The 22,486-nt window shown below is 34.3% G+C and overlaps 1 protein-coding gene across 1 annotated transcript in view; it reads right to left on the bottom strand.

Annotated features, from left to right (window-relative positions):
* Positions 1-22,486, bottom strand: part of LOC126889477 (alpha-1,3-mannosyl-glycoprotein 4-beta-N-acetylglucosaminyltransferase B) — a 359,292-nt gene that overhangs the window by 58,920 nt on the left and 277,886 nt on the right. The window contains exon 10 of the mRNA XM_050657800.1: positions 12,884-13,017. Coding sequence (XP_050513757.1) covers positions 12,884-13,017 — 134 coding nt within the window. The remainder of the gene's footprint in view (positions 1-12,883; positions 13,018-22,486) is intronic.

Below are 22,486 nucleotides of genomic sequence, written 5' to 3'. Positions count from 1 at the left end.
CGGTCACCTTTCTATATCGGCCAATAGCTTTTTCATTTTTAGCGGCCGTTACTGACAGGTTTTACTGTAATTAGTGTGGGGAATTTTTAAACTGGCCGTTAGTACAGGTGGCCGGTGTTGGCAGGGGGCCGGTAACACAAGTTTTACTGTAGTTTAAATCGATTAGATCGAAAGATTAAATCTTAATTCAAAATTGTATATTAAATTATTACAATTATAAAACTATATAGTTTAATATCCAAAACATGTTTTGATTTCATGTAATGTAATGAAAATCTTATTTGTAAATTATTGGTTACAATGTTTAACAACAGGAAATATTCAAGAATAAATAAAATAAAAGTTTCCCCTAACAACAAAACATTCCAGGAATTCTACTATCAAAGTTCTATTCCGTGAACATCTGATTAAATTATGGCTGGAAAGTTACCACAAGATATTCTATGAAAAGAGTACAATGTCCTCCTGGAGGGGTAAAATTTTCCATACTCTAAAGAGAGGCCATTTACTATTCAATTTGCGTTCATTTTCAAATTTGCCGCGCGAGTATCTATGTAGCGTCGCGTGGTCATTGGTCATCAAGTCATCAATTATTTCATTTTCATCATAAGATAACCTAAAAATTTAGTAACAATTTTGATTGGAAAAAAATGCATCGATAAGGGGGTGAAAAATGGAAATTAGTGGCTTTTTTTGCTGTACTCAACTGTACTGTTTAGTATGCTAGTTTTGGCTATGGCTGGATCTCTTAAACAATTATGTAAGTATTATAAAATCCGTTTTCAATTTTCTTTATGAAACGAATCATTTATGCATGTATTACCTGTAAATATTTTGATTTTTAATTGTAAAGAATAGAAAAATTACCGTTCATTTTAATTTTTTTTAGAATCAGCTGAAAGTGGTCTACAAAAAACCAGATATAACCAAAATAAAGATATAAAAAGTGTATTGGCTAATTGGAAGAAACAACATTGTCCATGCATAATAAGTTATTACTTTATAAACAAATATTAATACCTAGGAATGGAACCTGGATATAATCATCAAGAAGATAGCAGGAATCCCGACAAACAACTTAAATAAGTACAAGAATATTGAGGAAATCCTCCTCGATACTACTGGGCAAACTAGAAGATTGAAGAGGACAAAGCCTTTTGAACTAGTTTGAGTGATAGGTGATAGTGAAAAGCAGAGCATAGTGCGTGATGTGGCTGTGTATGTTAGAATAGTGCACGATCTTGTTAGATTAGATAAGAGACGCTATCGGGTAAGCTCTTCATTTTAAGAAACATTAGTAATTTAGGTTAAATTAAAATTGCTCATTGGTCAGTTATGACCAGATTGCTTTTTTTATGTTTGGCAAAAAGGGCGTAAGTCAGAATTGCACATTGCTAATGTTTTGATGATTTCTGGACCAGCAAAAAACTGTTGTAGACGTAAACTGTATGTACCAATAAAAAGAGCCGATTTTTCTGGTCCAGAAATCATCAAAACATTATCGATGTGCATTTCTGACTTAAGCCCTTTTTCCCAAACATCAGAGAATTGTAATGTACAAATTCTCCTATCTGATTTTTCATGAATTTTGTAGGAGACGAAAAACCATTTTTAGGATCATCTCCTGCTTTCACATGTAAATTTTGACATGTCTTGTAGTAAATAGATAGTTGAATTTACTACAAAACATGTCAAAAAATATATGAAAACAGGAGGTAACCATAAAAAAGTTTTTAGTCTCTCTTACAAAACTCATGAAAAAACAAATCGGAGGTATGTCACATCAGTGACTATATCCAGGGAATGTCTAAAAAATATACTTTGATGTCCCAAGAACCAAATATAACCTTTATATATATACAGGGTGTAACAAAAATACAGGTCATAAATTTAATCACATATCCTGGGACCAAAAATAGTTTGATTGGACCTAACTTACCTTAGTACAAATGTGCACAAAAGAAAAGTTACAGCCCTTTGAAGTTATATATTAATAGCACCAAGGGCCTTAGAGGCCCATGGCTTGAAAAGTTTGTTTTTTCTTCATTTTCACGTTTCTTTATGTACTGAGATCTTCTCTGGCTTGATATGTGATTTTTCTCCATTCCTTCCTCTTATTCATTTTTCTTTTCTGACCCTGTAACACCATTCTTTCCAAATCTTTTTCGACCTCTTGCTTCCATCTATTTTCCGGTCTTCCTCTTCTCTTTCTTGAAGCTATAGTGTAGTTTAGTACCCTTTTCGGAGTCCTCGTTTTTGGCATCCTTTCAATGTGACCTCGTGATCTAAGTCTCTGTGCCTTTATCACTCATTTGAAGTTACAAAATGAAAAGTGATTTTTTCCAATGTATCGAAAACAATGTGCTTTTGTGCACGTTTCAATTTAATTATTATTGTAGTACCTACCATTTAAACAACGTTTTAAAAACTTTTTTGCCTCTTATTGCTTTTTCGAAAAGTCAATTTTTATCGAAATATTGTGAATATTTGTCAAATCCACCACATATTTGTATATGGTTAAGTACGATTATGGAGACTTGGTAATAATATGCAAACTTATTTATGCTTTACATTTTTAGGTATATTTTGAACCATATTAAAAAAGAAGCCAGACTCGATAAAACGTGCCTTATCGAAAAAATACAGAGGCAAAAAAGTTTTGAAAACACTCTGTTTAACTAATGGTACCTCAGTAATAGTTTAATTGGAACATACAACATTGGGGGGGTTTAAAGGAACAAAACCCCCATAAAATTTTTACGTGGACATATTAAAAAAGAAGTCGCAACTCGATAAAAACTGCCTTATCTGAAAAATACTAAGAAACAAAAATATTGAATTTAACTAATGGTACCACAATAATAAAATTGAATTGGAACATACACAAAAGTTTGGGAGGATTTAAGGGATCAAAACCCCCATAAAATTTTTATGGGGTGCACAAATTTCACCATAATTTTTCTTTAAGATATTCCTGCCATAATAATGCCACATGTCACATGTCCATTTTCAATAAAAAATCGCTAATAGTTTTCGATATAATCGAAAAAATCCATTTTCATTTTGTAATTTCAAAGGGCTGTAACTTTTTATGTGCATATTTGTACAAGGTAAGTTAGGTTCATTTGAACTATTTTTGGTCCCAGAATAATGTGATTTAATTTATGACCTGTATTTTTGTTACACCCTGTATATACAGCCCATTACGCACCACCTTAAAAATTGGGCATTTTTGATGTCTCGAATTTCCTAAACCTGTTGTTGCATCTAAGTGATTTTTTTTATAATATTCTAGCCTAGGCCCTAGAATATGTTACCTCCTTATGCTTGTCATGCACAGGGAGCTATACTGTAATATATATTATATCACATTACTATAGAGAGCGATATGATATAATATACATATATTACAGCATGACAAGCTTAAGGAGGTAACCTATAGCCTAGGCTATAAAAACATCACTTAGATGGGACAACAGGTTTAGGAAATACGAGACATCAAATATACCCCATATTTAAGGTGGTGCGTTAATTTCTTGGAGAAGTGTATTGTAATTTAATGTAAATACTGTAATATCCAATAATTGTAATTTGATATAAGATGAAATATAAGTTCCTTAAAAAATATATTTTTTATTTCCCACAATACATTCTCCACAGGTCTAAATATCGTCGCTAGACGTCCACCGAATGACCTTCCAGGACGTTAGATGGATGTTCAGCAGCAAGACATTGGACCAAACTGGGACATCCTATGAATGCCCAAATGACGTCCACCGAACGTCCCCTCCGACGTTAGGTGGACCTCCATTGGATGTTTAACAACTTGGCCTTTGGACCAAAATTGGACGTCCTGTTAAGGTCCAATTCACGTCCCCTAGGACGTCCGATTAAGGTCCAATTCACGTCCCCTAGGACGTCCGATTAAGGTCCAATTTACGTCCGATTAAGGTACAATTTACGTCCGCTTAAGGTCCCATTTACGTCCGATTAAAGTCCAATTTACGTCCGATTAAGGTCCAATTTACGTCCGATTAAGGTCCAATTTACGTCCGATTAAGGTCCAATTTACGTCCGATTAAGGTCAAATTTACGTCCTATTAAGGTCCAATTTATGTCCGATTAAGGTCCAATTTACGTCCGATTAAGGTCCAATTTACGTCCGATTAAGGTCCAATTTACGTCCCCTAGGACGTCCGATTAAGGTCCAATTTATGTCCGATTAAGGTCCAATTTACGTCCGATTAAGGTCCAATTTACGTCCCCTAGGACGTCCGATTAAGGTCCAATTTGCGTCCGATTAAGTTCCAATATACGTCCCCTCGGACCTTAGATGGACGTCCAATGGACGTTCGGTAGCGCGACATTTGGACCAAAATAGGACGTATAAAGGACGTTCCTCGGACGAAAACGGACGTCCAAAGGACGTCCGTAAAGTCCGTGAAGGACGTCCAATGGACGTCCATTGGACGTCCTTGTGCTATTAGGGGTAAGACGGACAGACAGCGTAGGTCAAATTTCTCACCATTAGTACCACCCTTGGATTGTAGGCTTTCATTTGACATCCCATTTGTCATTCTATGTGGTATAGTGACAAAGGAATTATATTCAAAGGAATGATAAGCTCTCATTCGACACCTCATTTCTTATTCTACCTGGTATAGTGACGGAGGAGTTCTATTTGCGGTCAGACGGACAGACAGCCTAGGTCAAATTTCTCACTTTTAGTACCATCCTTGGACTATAAGCTTTCATTTGACACCTCATTTGTCATTCTACCTGGTATAATGACGGAGGAGCTGAGTTTACAGATAGACAGACAGACGAACGGACGGACAGACAAACGAGGATAATTCAACGTTTTCACATTTTTTCAAAATTGGTGAAAACAACAACAAAAAACTTTACTTAATTGTAATGTAACTTTATGTAATGTAACTTTAATGTAACTTTTATGTAATGTAACTTTATTTAATGTGACTTTATGTAATGTAATGTATGAAAAAATAGAGGATATGGCAACGGTGTTACATGTCAAGCTCAGATCCAATGCCAAAATACGAACATTTATAAATATTAGGGTGCACTAATATACAACCTGTCCAAAACTTTACCTATCACTCCCATAAAAGCAGGTGTCAATTTCTAGAGCAAAATGCAAACATTTTATGTGTTGGAGTACGTATAGACAATCTGTGCGACATGTAATTTAGAGTTAAGCCTATTGTAGAATGTAATTTAGCTTGAAAAACATAAATAAAGTGATCGCATGATCGCTTGGTGCATATTATAGCCAGGGAAGGAAGTGTCAAATTTGACCAGAGCTTTTTAGCATTGCTTTTTTTTTTATTTAGTTAGGTGTTCCAAAGCTTATTAACAATTTAAGTGTCAGCTGGCTCAAAACCGGGGCATTCAGGCAAGAAAAGATAAAATATAAAAGTAGATGGGAAAGAGAAAATATGACTGTTATTTTTGTATTTAGTTAGGTGTTTCAAAGCTTATTAACAAATGATGTGTCAGCTGGCCCAAAATCGGGGCATTCAGGCAAGAAAAGATAAAATATGAAAGTAGATGGGAAAGAGAAAGTATGAGAAGATAAAATATGAAGCCCTACAACTTATATGTCAAATATTTATCTCAGTGACTTACATCCATAATGGCCTAGTGGTCCTGGCTCCTAGCTTTCACCCAGGAGAGTCGGATTCGATTCCCGGAACTCTTTTTTATTTTTAAAACTGACATTTTGATTGGAAAAGTAATTGTTTTTATAATACCATGTTTTTTATTATTTATAAGACACAATATAAAAAAGTATTATAAAAACAATTATCTTTCAAAACAAAATGTCAATTTTAAAAACAAAAAAGATTTCCGATGCCGGGAATCGAACCCGACTTGCCTGGGTGAAAGCCAGGAGCCAGGACCACTAGGTCATTATAAACGTAAGTCATGGAGATAAAAATTTGACATATAAGTTGTTGTTGTTTATTTGGGTTTATATGACTGCGGACACTAAAAGTTGTAGGGTTTTTCTATCTACTTTCATATTTTATCTTTTCTTGCCTAAAAGCCCAGGTTTTGGGCCAGCTGACACATCATTTGTTAATAAGCTTTGGAATACCTAACTACATAAAAAACGGTCATGCTAAAATGCTCCGGTCAAATTTGACACTACCTCCCGGGCTATTAACTTCATTACAATTAAGAAAACAGCTAATTTGGTAGACAATTATGTGAGTTAAATACAAAGAAGAATTTGTCTGTGAGACATGCCAGTATGGGAAGCAGTCAAGAAAATCCCATAAAACAAGAAGCAGATCAGACAAACCAGGTGAAATAATTCACACAGATGTGCATGGACCAGTAAACATTTTTTTTTTGAGTGGATTAATATATTTTGTTTTATTTAAAGATGATTGTAGTGCTTACTGCAGTGTTTATTTTTTAAGCACGAGTCAGATGTTCTCAACAAGTTAGATTTTTTAAATATGTATATACACCGTTTTTAGGCGTCAACGTCCTTCCGGTAGGGATCTATGGAGGAGAATCACCCAGCCGCAAGCCTTTATCCCTTGCCGTATTGCTCCCCCATAGCCGATCAGACACCAACTTATTCCAGACCAAGCCGTAGATTCTTTAGAATTTTAGACTACGACCTTAACATTTTTATTTTCTATTCACCGGCCAGGGCTCGAACCTCGTTCGCATATTCTTCAGATTTGTCGATCGAGCGCCTCAGACCGCTATCTGACTGTATTGTATATCTTATTTAGGTAGAGACTGCCTATAACTTGATGTAACTAACTTCACAGGGTGTCAAGACAGCATTGACAGGGGAGAGTTACAAGCAAGGGGGGTAACCTAGAATGTACCCACATTTTGTAATCTAACTTGTAACCAATTATTGATTTATTATTAAATACCTTAGCTAAACCGAAGTCTAGTTATTTTACTAGAAGCTAAACCGAAGTCTAGTTATTTTACTTATTTGAAAATCATAATTACTTGCTTCTTGTAGATTCATACTCAAAATGGGTAGAAGTTAAACAAACTATAACAAAGAATTCAAATGACGTAATACAATTTTGCTTGGAAAAATTCACCTAGTTTGGAATACCAGAAAAAATGTATGCAGATAATGTCCCTTATAACTAGCAAAAATTTAAAAAATTTGCTGATGAGTGGAATTTTGAACTTGTATTTAGTAGTCCTCACCACCATCAGTCAAACTCTTTGGCTGAAAAGTATGTAGGTATAACTAAGCAAATGTTACTTAAAGCTAGCTCGGTAAAGGATCTTCAGTTGTTGTTACTGAAGTATCGGAATATACCATTAACAAATATAGGCTTTTCTCCTTCCCAGTTATTTCTAAACAGGATAATAAAAAGTAAAATTCCGACAAGTGAAAAAAATCTTGAACCAAGTATTATAGATCCAACTGCAGTTACAGATATAATTAAAAATAATCAAAATAGTCAAAAATTTTATTATGATTAACATGCTAGTAGGTCTGGATCCCGCGTATGAAAAAATAGTTGATTAATAGCAAGCTGAAAATTTGTTAATAGCTTAAGGGTGTCTAGTCGGACAAACTTTGATATATGTGAACATTGGAACAGGGGAAGTTTTAATTGTGGAACAGGTTAAAAATTTGGAACGGTTAGACCACGAAAACGGCACATGTATTTTGTCCGACAGAACAGACTTAAACTCTCCGAACAGAGATTAAACTCTCATGCAAAAATCAGACTGCTATTTATCACCAAATGGGCGTTTTATTATGTGGAACATGTAGAATATGTCAAATGACAGGAATTATAACAGGTAATAAATAGCAGTCTGATTTTTGCATGAGAGTTTAATCTCTGTTCGGAGAGTTTAAGTCTATTCTGTCGGACAAAATAAATGTGCCGTTTTCGTGGTCTGACCGTTCCAAATTTTCAACCTGTTCCACAATTAAAACTGCCCCTGTTCCAGTGTTCCCATATATCAAAGTTTTACCGACTAGACAACCTTAAGCTATTAACAAATTTTCAGCTTGCTATTAATCAACTTTTTTTTCATACGCGGGATCCAGACCTATAGGGAACTACCAGTACTTGAAAAAGATGAAAATATATTGATTCAAAAAAATAAAAAATGGGTTAGAGGTAAAAATGATAAGTCATATAAATATGGTAAAAGATACTAATGGAACTATTTACAGATGAAATAAGAGATATTTAAATAAAACAAACTTGCCATTTTATGATCATAATGAAGTGGAGGATTATAATTTTGCTCATAATTTTGAAAATACTGATCCAATTGGGTACCCGATCCAATTGACTTAATGATGCTGGCAGGGGCGCCAATAATGACATTAGCTTGGATCAAATTAATGATTCTGTGTTGCTCGACAATGACAATTCTTTAAACCTTGAAACTTCTAGCAATAGTGACACTATAGATGATATTTCGGAAAATTTAAATTCTCCTTATGTTAGAGATGAAATTAGTAATGATGATATAATACCTAGCACCGCTAGAGGCATAGGTAAGAGAGATCGTAAGTTGCCTTTATATCTAAAAGACTATGAGCTTAATGCTGATGAGATACAGGTATAACTGAGAGAACTTTCTTTAATTTTAAGTGTCCTTTATTTTTATTCAAGCATTTCTACATATTATGTCATAATTAAGTTTAGGTTTTTAAATAGGTATTAATTCTTAAATACACTGTTGTAACAAGAATTATACTTGACAACCCTGCCGACCAAGTGACGTAGGTTCTCCCAACGGCTGACAGCTGACATGGCGGAGGCTGACTCAGAGAGTTCCTGTCTTACGCTCCATGCAGTAGGAGCCATTTGAACTATATTAGTAATCTAGTTTTAATAATGTAGTTTGTTTCTGTTTCTTTCGGTGATTATACCGCTCACAGTAAAGTTTGTGCCTATTATTATTCAACCACGATGTGTAAGGTGCTTCCCATTATTTACAGCTGAAGTTCCAGTACGAGCAAAACCCCTATATATCCTGACTCTCACACCCTAAACCCCTTCATCCCCTTATATTTGGCGCCCAGCTTAGTGGCCAGGAATTATAGACATTGTTTCGTAAGTGTTAAAGTGCTTTTTAATATCCGAATTTTGCTGTAAGTACTATAAAATCATTAACGCTACTTTTTCATAGCGTGGCACGCATTTTTGCGCGGTTTTTACTTCACATTTCGCCGGTATATCGATTTTGCATTGATTCACGATCTGAGTACAGGAAATCGATTTCGTATTTCGATTATTCGAATTGATGTTCGCTTGCTTGTCGTTCTGCGCGGTGTTACCTATGTCGAACATTGTTTCGTAGCTCTTCAGACTTTTTCAACATTTTGTTGCCAAATTTAAAATTTTACCGAATTTGCTCGGATTTTAAATTAAAACATAATTATAAAACCTTTTCAATAAAATAACTTACTTGCCTATAATTATATAACTTTTTTCAATAAAATAACTTTATTGCATGTAATTATATTACGATTTCTCAATAAAATAACTTTTATTGCATATACATAGAACTATTTAATTTTTACAATAAAATCACTTTTATTGCGTATGTCTGTTACATATTTAGTAATATTTGGTTATCTGCTATACTTTGTACAATGTCAAAAGCTAATTCAAAAAATCCTACAGCAGGAGAATGTTCTGCTCCCGCTATGGTACCAATGTCACAAGATCAATTTGATTCATTACTTTCGGTACTTGCTAATTCTAACAAACGAGTAAGTATCTGAAGATATTCTGGTACAAATCAGAGACCTTAATAGAACTCATACACATACGTCAGAAGGAAACTTCGTTAAGTGTACTGCTCGTTTTGATGGTACTGTTAACGCTGATGTTGAAGCTTTTCTCGACAATGTGATCACTTTTAAGGACTGTTCCCAAATAAGTGATGAAAATTCTCTTCGTGGTTTATCCATGCTTCTTAAGGTAGTGCTTCTACATGGTGGCAAGGTGTCAAAAATACCATTCTCACATGAGAAGACGCTGTACAAGCATTGAGAGATGCCTATTCGAGAAAACTTCCTCCTCATTTAATATATCGAGAATTATTCTCGCGTGAACAAAATTCTAAGGAACCTACCGAACTGTTTGTTTCTCGTATTCGAGCTTTGCTCGCACAATTACCTTATACCCTAACCGAAGAGGTTCAGTTGGATATGGTTTACGGCTTAATGGCGCGTAAAATACGAAAAAGGTCACAAGGAATAAATTTCGAGACTTTAAGGAACTTTTAAGGGAATCTCGAGAAATCGAAGCATCCTTAAAGGAAGGTTTAGTTGCTACCGACTCTAATCAACGACAAAAACCTCAATCGAATGAAGAAAAGGATTCTGTCAAACCAAAATTCAGACCGAAGTGTACATTTTGTAAAAATTTTGGTCATACTCAGCCAGAATGCAGAAAATTTAAGCAATCTAATTCTAATGATTCAGTTAGCACCTCTGTACCTCCTAGTCGTCCAAATACAAATCCTAGCACTTCAAATGTACCTTCTCAACGTTCTTCCAGTGTAGTTTGTTACGGTTGCAATACTCCTGGTTATGTTCGCACAAATTGTCCAAACTCTAAAATTTCTGTAAATACTATTACCACAGAAGCAGCTTCTTCTGTAGAGCTTCTTTTAGCAGAAACTAACAATTTGAATAATCGTCCCCTCTTACCAATAAGTGTCTTAGGTTTGAGTGGTTGCGCATATGTTGATACTGGAGCTAAATGTACTATAGCTGGAATTAGACCAGGGGTGGGCAAAGTGCGGCCCTCGAAAAAAAAAGGAAATTATTTTCATTTAAAGATTTTTTTAATTAGTGCTAATATTAATAAATAAATATAGATAATGCAGCTATTAATTAACAATTTCGCAGCGGGTGATTTTTCCGCAAATTTTCAACATAACGCGGACAATTATTTGGGTTTCCAGCAGACAGAGTTTTGTCGGCTCCCTGAATGAAATCAACGAAATTTTACAAATAGAAACGATATTTTTGAAGTTGTCTGGAACATAACATTAATAAATTAAACTAATTAAATAAATGCCTAATTTATTAATGTTTTGTATTTTGATAACTATTTCCGAAGTGGAAATCAAAACGTCAAATAAATTTAATTTCAAACTAAAATTGTGGCTTATTCCCAAATAAAATAGTAAATTGCATAAGATGTCACAAGGAAATAGCTTCAGAACAATATTAGGGAAAAAAGAAATAGGTTCAGAGATAAAATAAATAAATATATAGATACACATATATTTGAGGGAAATACGATGCTTAATTAAGTGCGAATGCTGTTTAGGGGGAGGGGTACGGTTCGAAAAATTTTTTTTGAAATTTTTTATTTTTTTATTATTTTAAATGAAAGTACATACATAAATAAATAAATAAACTTCAAAAATACTCTCTAAAATTTTCAGCTTGACCGGAGTAAAATTACCGGAAGTAAAGCATGTTTAATATCCCTACCTTCGACTCTCTTTGCAGTAGCTTGAGCGTAGTGAGGATCGGTCAACAGCTATTCCCGTCTCTTTTGTAAATTACTCTACGATTCAAAAACATATTCCGGCATGCATCACTTTACGATTTGACAGACAAAAAACAAATTGATATAAAAGTCAAACCACGATGTGTAGTGTAAGGTGCTTCCCATGATTTACAGCTGAAGTTCCAGTACGAGCAAAACCCCTATATATCCTGACTCTCACACCCTAAACCCCTTCATCCCTTTATACTGTAAAAAAATTAATTAAGAACGTGTATTGTATATCTTATTTAGGTAGAGACTGCCTATAACTTGATGTAACTAACTTCACAGGGTGTCAAGACAGCTTTGACAGGGGTGAGTTGCAAGCAAGGGGGTAACCTAGAATGTACCCACATTGTAATCTAACTTGTAACCAATCGATTTCTTATTAAATACCTTAGCTAAACCGAAGTCTAGTTATTTTACTATCGTATTTAACCTTCGCAAGGCGGTGCGGGGTACAGCTGCACCCAGACCTCGTTTTTCTCACCTATCTTTTTTAATATATTTTTTTTTTATTTTTTTCCAATTTCATATTCGCATTAAATTCAATTCTAAACGCACTCCATCCATTACAGCATTTAAAACTCTTTGCATTTAAGTGTTTTTTTGGAAAAATGACTGTAGGGTGCATAATATGATGAAAATTTCATATCCTGAATTGGACGTTTCTGATGTTCCACCTGGAGCTAACAGAGCTACGGGACAAGGTCGGTGTTACTTATGTCACAGAAAAAGACAGAAAGTCCCGACATAACTGTATTGTGTGTAAAAACTTTGTGTTGCTCACTCTGTGAAAAATTTCATGTGTTTGTAATGCAACGATATTTTTTTTAAAAAGAAATGAGTACTTTGTTTGTAAAATTATGTTTCATAGTACAATAAGCAAGTCCTATTTATCTTTCAAATCAATTTCCCCGACGTTCACATATTATGAAAAACAATGGATATACGGATGAGGTGCAAATGCACCCCGCACCGTCGTTTACGTAAGAATCTAAGCGAACGGCTCCACGGGCGAGAAATTGACGCTAGCAGTAGCCGTAAAACGAACTTAAGGTTCCACGGAACGCAATAGGAATAGCCGAACTAAACCGACTACGCACAAGTCCTGTAGTCGGTACAGTTCGGCTATTCCTATTCCGTTCCATGGAACCTTAAGTTCGTTTTAGGGCTACTGCTAGCGTCAATTTCCTGGCCGTGGAGCCGTAGCCTAAGCACCGCTTTACGAGGGTTAATACACTGACCGACTAGAATTTTAAAATACTGATCGAAAATCAAACTGGTAATAAGGTTAAGTTTTTAAGACGATTAATAAGACTTACCTATTATAATAAAACCATCTTGAGTAACATTAGAAAAATTTAAATTTTGGATTGGCTGTACAGGTTTGACTTCAACTGTGGTGTTGTAAAACTTATCCGTGGGATGCTCTGCGTTTCCACTTCGAAAATAAAACCTAAAATAGAATAGAATAGAAATATGCTTTATTGTCATCAAAAATTTAACAATTCTATAGACAAAGCTTAATCATAAATAAAAACAATAACCAATACAATTTACTAAAATTATATAAATCGTCAATATAAACTATAGTGAAGTGAAACAAACAGCAGTAACAATCTATTGAAAAATAAAAAAAAATCAAATTGCGTAAACTACCTTAAGAAATTTAATAAGTTAAGTTACTGCATATAACACTCAAATATACATAGATTAAGATTCTACTTATACATATAGTGCAGAGAAATAGGATTTTTCTCGTGACACATCCCCCTCCAGACCGAAACCAAATTTTTTGGGTAGTATGGACATCTATATTAATAACCTATATGTTTCCTGCAGCCGATTTTGATGATATATTATGTACTGTGTGATAGCGATACGCTTTAATTACTATTTTCGCTAATTTTAATTTTAATATTTTTTCTCAAAAGCGAAACAACTTAGTCATTCGAAATTCACATTAAATTAAATACAAAAATGTTAAGAGTGACATGGCTTTACCCTGTCACCATCTGTTTTCTCACCCATAGTCATATATTAAAAAATAAAACTAAAATAAACTTACTGAAATGTTTATGGTAATACTACGGATGTATCAGCTAGAGTAATTTTATTATAATTCAAATCAATAGCTAAGAGGAACTCTACTGTCTATGAATTTTATTGGGGTATAATAATTATTAGAAAACATATTTAAAACTTCATGACATTTTAGTATGAATTCTCGCTTCTAGTCCATTGAAATGTTACATTTAGGATTTAGCGTCTTGAGGGGACAAGTATAACAATCCGAGAGGTAGCATCAAGTTTGACCAGACCATTTTAGCATGGCTGAATTTTTTATATAGTGAGTTGTTCCAACGCTTATTAACAAATGATGTATTAGCTGGCCCAAAACCGGGCTTTTAGGCAAGAAAAGATACAATATGAAAGTAGATAGAAAAACCTTACAACTTATGTCAAATATTTATCTCCGTGCGTTACATCTATAATGGCCTTGTGGTTAGAATACCTGCCTCCTGGCTTTTACCCAGGCGAGTCGGGTTCGATTCGGCGAATAATTGTTTCTATAATACTTTTTTTATATTGTGTCGTATAAAAAATAATAAAAACGTAGTATTAAACAAACAACTATTTTTCAAATTAAAATGTCAATTTTAAAAACAAAAAGGATTTCTGACGCCGGAAATCGAACCCGACTCGCGTGGGTGAAAGCCAGGAGTCAAGTATTCTAACTACTAGGTTATTATGGATGTAAGGCACGGAGATAAATATTTTACATATAAGTTGTAGGTTTTTCCATCTACTTTCATATTTTATGTTTTCTTGACTAAAAGCCCGCCAGCTGACACACATTTTCGTTATCAAACAAGTACTATCTACCAAAATAAATTCATAGAATCCGTGCTAAAGTCACCGTAAAAATTTGACACTACGTCCCAAGCTTAAGTTCAAGATTGTGGTGTGTGCGCGTGTGTGTGGTTGGGATATTGACTTCGAAACCTATGGCGTCATTCGAAGAAATCATAATTTTCTTTTGATTACTTATAATAACAAAAAATAAAATTTATTAACATTTTAAATCAATATTACTAATGTTTTTAAACAATATCCGTATGGTAAAATATTCTACATTATACAATTGGTAAACTTGCAAATCATATAATATTAATGTTCCTACACAGTTTTCTAATATTATCCAGTTCCATATCCAGTTACGAAGCCAGTGGGGTCGCCATCCTTATTCCCCAGCCTACAGATTAGAAAAAATGGGTGCAAAAGGTTTTCGCACTGTATCTAACCCTATTGGTCCACCGAAAATTTTAGCAGACATTATTTGTAGCCAATGAAATCGTCTACAACTTTATTTGTATTACTCGGTAAAACGGAAAACAAAAAGGTTATAAACAAAATATTTAAAAAAAAAAATTAATTTGGTCTTTTGATGTAAATGCGGAGGAACGAGAGTTACCATTGGCGCCATTTTCGGTAAGTCATCTTCGAATTTTTCGATTAATTTTGATATTTCCATTATGTTACTTTAGGTTTCACCAGAACAATTGAGGCACACTGCAGAGCATTTTCCTTGCATCTGCATAAAATTAATTTCATAAGTTTGGGGGTGCTGGAGTTTTGAAATAATAATAAACTGTCTGACAGCTTAAAAATCAAGAGTGTACTCAAACAGGGCGATGCGTTATCGCCACTACTTATTAACCTTATATTAGATAAAGTTATGAGGTCGGCCGAAATAAAAACATAATACATAAAACCATAAAATCCTTTATAAAAGGTATATTTGTTAAAATCCCTATACAGGGCTACATCAAAGACAGAACTAGTTTTCAATCGGTTGACCGATCATCATCAGTGCAATCTTAGAATCTACATGCAAGCCACCAAAGTAAAAATAACAGGGTAAAAACCCTTTACAATTGATCCGTCATCGGAACATATGACTAAGATGTGAATTATAACATGGATGATTAAGATTTAAGTAGTATAACTCACGCCATTTATTTGGTGTCTGTTTCTGTTTTTGTTTTGTTTGTAGTTTTTATTATTTTTTGTTTTTTGTTGTATTTTTTATTTTGTATAAGCTTTGTCCACAAATTGGAAAAAATTTTTGACAATAAAGCATACCTTACTTACTTATGCAGGGCAGGTCAACAACAGATGCAGTTTTCATTATAAGACAGTTGATGGAAAAATACAGGAGTAAAGAAACAAACGCTCATATGGTATTCATTGATCTTGAGAAAGCATATGATAGAGTTCCTCGAGAGATTCTTTGGTGGGCTCTCAATAAGAAAGGAGTCCCTGGTGCATATGTAAAGATTGTGAGGGATATGTATGAGGGGGTAACGACTAGTGTTAGGACAGGTGTGGGAGAGACTGATAAATTTGATGTGAAAGTAGGATTGCACCAAGGCTCGGTGCTTAGTCCTTATTTATTCTCATTAGTTTTGGACCACATAACAGCGAAACTACAGGGTAACATTCCATGGTCCTTAATGTATGCTAATGATGTCGTGTTAGTAGGAAATAGTGAAAGAGACTTAGAACAAAAACTAGAACAGTGGACACGAGCTCTGGAGGAAAAAGGTTTAAAACTTAGTAGGACAAAGACAGAGTATTTGGAATGTTCATTTAAAGATGGAGTTACTACAAATAAAAAATGGTATTTTTTAATAGTGAACTGATTGTAAAAAGCAATAGTTTTAAGTACCTGCGATCGGTATTACAGAGTAATGGCGAAATAGATGGAGATGCATGCAGTAGAATTAGGACTGGATGGATGAAGTGGAAGGAAGCGAGTGGTGTGTTGTGTGACAGAAAAGTTCCAATGAAGCTGAAAGGAAAATTTTATAAAAGAGCCATACGACCGGCTATGATGTACGAAACTGAATGTTGGGCAGTGAAAAAGAAAGAGGAACAAATAATGCATGTGGCGGAGATGAGAATGCTTAGATGGATGAGTGGAGTGACAAGAAAGGATAAAATTAAAAATAAGTATATTAGGGGAAGTCTAGGTGTTGCATCAATTGATGCCAAAATGAGAGAGCGTAGGTTGAGATGGTTTGGTCAAGTTCAACATCGATACGTTAATCATCCAATACGAAGAGTAGCTGAAGTGCAGATTCCTGGAAGGAGTAGGAGAGGAAGACCTAAGAAGACGTGGGGGGAGACGATTAGGCAGGACATGTTGGTAAAGGGGATTAATATTGATATGACCCAGGATAGAATTGTGTGGAGAAATGCAATTAGGGAAGCCGACCCCGCAGGGATAAGGCAAAGAAAATGATGAAGATGAGTTAAGGAGGTAAAATGGAAAAAATTGACACGTTTAAGATTTTTTTTAAAGTCGCCTGTTTCGGAAATAATGAATTTATTCCATACTTTTTTATCATACTGTATATTAGTATATGCATATCAATGAAAAGTATATTATAAAAAGGTTATAAATAAATCTAAAATCTGTTTGTTAAGAATAGACGATTACGTTTTTTATTTTAGTATTTGACGTTTCCTAAAGGTACGTATCCATTACGTTGGTGCTTTATGCTCCATGTAACTGCTCCAATGGATACGGTATGCACTCCTCTAAACCGCCACCGATTGGATCGCCGAGGGTGAGAACCACTATGTGGAGCAGTTACACAGAGCACTGAGCACCAACGTAATGGATACGTGCCTTAACATTACTAGTTACAATTGCACAGTTAGTACATGTGGTGAGACCGCTCCCGTCTGAAAAAAATTCTGATTCGGTTTCTTTGCGGACTCCTATTCAAAAATGTTCCCTTTAAACAAATCTAAAGGGTGCCGGGCAGAATTTTTGAGCAGAAATTGTTTAAACAATTTTTTTAAACAAATACAAAATATCACCTTTTTTGACCCGAAAAATATTTTTTTAGATTTGTTGGGCCATTCTAAACAAGAAAGGTATCTTCTGATTTTTCACAAGAATTGATAGTTTTCAAGTTATAGGCGATCTAAAATCTGAAAATTGCGAAAATACGCATTTTTAAGACTTAAAAACTCATATTTAAGTTAGTATTTCTGAGGTTGCCAAGTACTTAAATTGTAGTTTAGACATTCATTTTCATTACTGTGAAGAGATATTGGCTCTAACCTTAATTTTGACTGCCGTTTTTTAATTGTTAATTCTGCGTGTCCATCCGATTTATTTTCCGGTGCGGCGCGCACTATTTTCAAAAATCTCCTATTTTAATCCTAAAAATATATTTTTTAGATTCTTTGGGACATTCTAAATAAAATATATTTTTTGTTATTTTTCTAAAAAGTTATTAGTTTTAAAGTTATAAGCGATTTAAAATTGAAAAATACGCATTATTGGATTTTAAATCGCTTATACCTTTAAAACTATTAACTTTTGAGAAAAATTACAAGAAACCCATTTTATCTAGAATGTCCCAAAGAATCTAAAAATATATTTTTTGGAGCAAATAGGATTTTTTTGAAAATATTACGCGCCGCTCCGGCAAAAAAATCGGATGGACACGCATAATTAACAGTTATTAAATAACAACGGTGTAAATTAAAGATAGACCCGATTAGTCTGCAGAATCTTGAAAATGAATGTTTAAGCTACAATTTAAGTACTTAGAAACCTCAAAAATACTAATTTAAATATGAGTTTTTAATCCTTGAAAATGCGTATTTTAGCTTTTTTCAGATTTTAAATCGCCTATAACTCGAAAACTAACAACTTTTGTGAAAAATCACAAGTTAGCTTTCCTGTGTAGAATGACCTGAAAATCTAAAAAAAAAATATTTTTCGGGTCAAAAAAAATCTTCTGTGGTTGTTTAAAAAATTGTTTAAACAATTTCTGACCAAAAATTCCGCCCGGCACCTTTCAGATTTGTTTAAAGGGGACATTTTTGAATAAGAATCCACAAAGAACCCTAATCCGAAATTTTTTCAGATGAGAGCGGTCTCACCACATGAACTAAAAGGCACATATTTCTATGTAGGTCTTGTCAACTTCTCACATGAGAAAAACCATATTATATTTTTCGCTGTATCATTCCTGTACGAGTAATTCCCAACCTCAATTCAAAAACCATTACTTGGTACTGTTCCTACTCCTGACTTTAACCCCCACCCGCGAGAAACACATACATTTTTGGATTACTAAGATTATACTGATGATTTTAGAAAAAACTCACTCACACAAACTGGTGTCCGATGTAGTGCAAGAACAAAGCCAAGCGTGCTGGTGCTGGTGTGGTAAATATTAAAAATTGGTCAAACCGGCAAACAAGTAGATGTTCTCAAAAAAAATTGATAGTGTGTAAAATGTTTTTTTATTAATCAGCTAAGCTTTCAACACGTTACGTGCCATCATCAGAGCTTCGTCCTATTATAAATCCTTCATAGAAGAGCAATTGCCAAACAACACATTAAAAAACATAGATACTGGGCAAAGCCACAGATCTCGAGTATAAAATCCCTTAAAATTAATAACTTCACATCTAAATTCTTTCTGTTTTAAAAAAGACAACATGGCTGCGTCTACGCAAAACAAAAAGACAACATGAATCAGCCATGCTGTCTTTTTTAACATAGAAAGAATTTAGATGTGAATTTATTAATTTTAAGGGGTGTTTATACCCGAGATCTGTTGCTTTGCCAAGTATCTTTGTTTTTTAATGTGATGTTTGGCAATTGCTCTTCTATGAAGGATTTATAATAGGATGAAGCTCTGATGATGGCACGTAACGTGTTGAAAGTACTTAGCTGATTAATAAAAATAAAAAAAAATTTACACACTATCAATTTTTTTGAGAACATACACCTGTTTGTCGGTTTGACCTACTTAGAAGTGTGTACAAGTCATACAGTCTTTTTCAATTCAATATTAAAAATGACTAACATTTCGAATAAACTCAGGCTGATCATTACAGTACGCATCAAAAGTTCGCCCACAACTATTTTTTGAATCATAACACTTAAATTACTAAATTTTTAAGTAAATAAACTAAGGCACATATTATAGGTACCTAAATTGTTGTACTATCTTTTAGTAATGTAATCAATGGAATGGTATGGGAGCAAAGTATGCTAAATGTGCAGTCACTCGAGCGTTATGGGGACTTATTGGGTTGTGAAGAGTAGGTCCTAAAACCAAAAAAAGTTAAGTAAAGTTTTCCATTTTAGTGGGGACTTTCCATTTTTAATTTAATTTTCCATTTCCAACAAACGTTTTTTAGATTATAGCGCCATCTCTCCATAATTCGAAAAAATGTCTCGAATAAAAGTCACTTATTTTTACGTAAGGAATCCAAATCTGCAATAAAAAATGGGGGCTCCCATTTAAGATTTTAAAGTAACCCCCCACCCCACCTCCGTGGGGGGTCGTGTTTGGTGCCATTCGATAGATTTTTCAAAAATATTGAATAAGTGTATTTTTCAGTTTTTCGATCTAATGTTCATTTGGCGAAATATCGCGGGATTCGTATTTAAAATATTAAATTTACCCCCCACCCTCTGTGGGAAGTCATGTTTGGAATCATTCGATAGATTTTTGAAAAATATTGAGCACGTATTTTTTAGTTTATCGATCTGTCATTCATTTCGCGAAATATTCGCTTTTTTCTAGTGAAACTTTGGGACCTATTTCCTTACGCCCCGCTCAAATCGTCAGATTTTTGAAATATACACTGTTCTGCATGTACTTAACTTACCTTATCTTAATCTGACGATTTCGAGTTTTTCTAAGGATAGATTTTTTTTCGGCCCACCCCTCAACTAACTCCCTTGCATAAAGAGCCAATATATGGTAGATGTATATTTTCAGGGTACAAGGTTTCCCCCCATGTAATAATCTGACGCGCTGGAGTAACTGCAAAAATCCCCGCTTAGGCTCCCCTACCAGAATATTTGACAAATAAAACGCTAGAACATGTCAATTTACTTTTCCAGGTCTCCACATTTTCAGAAACAGTATATTTCCACATTTTCACTCAGTATATTTCTAGAAACAAGAAAAAGTTATTACTGTTTTCACAATAAGATTGTTCAAGCGATATATTATTCGACGCGCCTTACGAAGACTAGAACAAATATATACTTCCGGTTTTATGCGTGTCTGCGTCCGTCTGCCTATCCCTGTATTATTAAAACAGATAGAAAACTCCAAAGATGGTATTAGAGGTTAGTAATTTGATCACTCGTTTGCAGAGTTGCAACCTGAAGTATCTATTCTTTTAAAGTCGCCGAAATATTACTAGAAATTTATTATTCGACGCGTCTTGGCAAGACGAGAAAAAAATATAATTGCGGTTTCATGTCTGTCTGTTCGGCCATCTATCTGTCCGTGAACACAACTCCTCTGTCATCAGAATAGATAGAATGACAAGAGAGGTGTTGAATGAGAGATTATAATACAAAGATGGTATTAAAGGTGATAAAGACCTCGGACTTCCGGTTCGAGAGTTGCTACCAGAAGTACTGTTTTAAAATCGCCGAAATAGTACAAGCGTTATAATATTCGACGCGCCATAACAAGGCGAGAACAAATATACACTTCCGGATTTTATATCTCTTCCGGTTAAAAAGTTGTAACCGGAAGTGCCACATTATACAGGGTGTTTCAAAAAAAAGGTAACCCCGTCTCTAGGGTAGGTAAAAAACTGAAAAATAATTGGGGTTTGCTGAGTAAAAAATTTTTGTAACGCCATCCGTTTTCAAGATACAGGGCGTTGAAGAAAAAAACTTTTACGCATTTTTTACGATTTTGCCGAAACTACTAGCAACATTGTAATGAAATTTTATACGAATATGTTTTGGAAGCTGATACATCCCATGAATTTGTTTTTATATCTGATTCTCATTGAGGGCGCTAGTTACACGGATCGTACTAAGTATTAGTCAATATAACTTTTTTAAGAGTATAAGTATAATTATTAATCAAAATGTCAAGTAAACTTAAACATCATTCAATTTTACACGAAAAAGGTACTCTTGGTAAAACTCGATACTGTGTACCGTTTTCGGAATATTTTGAATTGAAAATTATGAAGTAATAATTGATGCCGGTAGTAATGATAAAGTTCTAATAGGTATACCTCTATTTTCTCCAAGTGTGCCATGGAAATCTGACGTTTATTGATTGTTATGACGATAAATCAACAATAATTAGAGTTTTGAAACCTTGTTACAATTCGACAAATGAGACCTGGCGGCTGACCTTGCCTGAAAATACACAGCGATAAATGCACAATACGGCAAGGTCACGCGCCAGGTCTCGCTTGTCCAATTGTAAAATTTTTCAATTTTCAAAAATGCGTAAAATTTTTTTTTCTTCAACACCCTGTATCTTGAAAACGGATGGCGTTACAAAAATTTTTTACTAAGCAAACCCCAATTATTTTTCAGTTTTTTACCTACCCTAGAGACGGGGTTACCTTTTTTTGAAACACCCTGTATAATATAGAGTGTATTATGCACATTATAAATACACATGATGTCAGGAACAAGCTATGAACATATTGGATGATGTTCATCATCAATGGTGCTACAGTCCCATAGTAGTCTCAATCTTCCTAAGACTATTTCGCCAGTCAGTTTTCAGTTTTCTATTTCGAACTGTTGCCAATTTGCTGCACCTCCTATTTTTCTAGCATCTTCGTCTACACAATCCTCCCTAAGTTTTTAAGATTTGGCATAACTTTTAAATGATCACATGACATACCTTGTCTTTAAGGAATAATGTTGATGACGTCATACTTTTCACAGTTGCCAACAAATAAAGAAATAAATTCTCTCAGTATATGGGAAACTGGAAAAATAAAGTCACTTCCTGGAGCATTTTCAATAACATCTTAAAACTGCAAAATTATCAGGGGTGATTTTACTTATTTTTTACTGTAGCCATTGACCATTTGACCAGTCT

The sequence above is a fragment of the Diabrotica virgifera genome, chromosome 8 (genome assembly GCF_917563875.1).
Source record: "Diabrotica virgifera virgifera chromosome 8, PGI_DIABVI_V3a".
In the NCBI taxonomy this organism is placed as follows: Eukaryota; Metazoa; Arthropoda; class Insecta; order Coleoptera; family Chrysomelidae; genus Diabrotica; species Diabrotica virgifera.
This window is presented reverse-complemented; position numbering and strand designations above follow the sequence as displayed.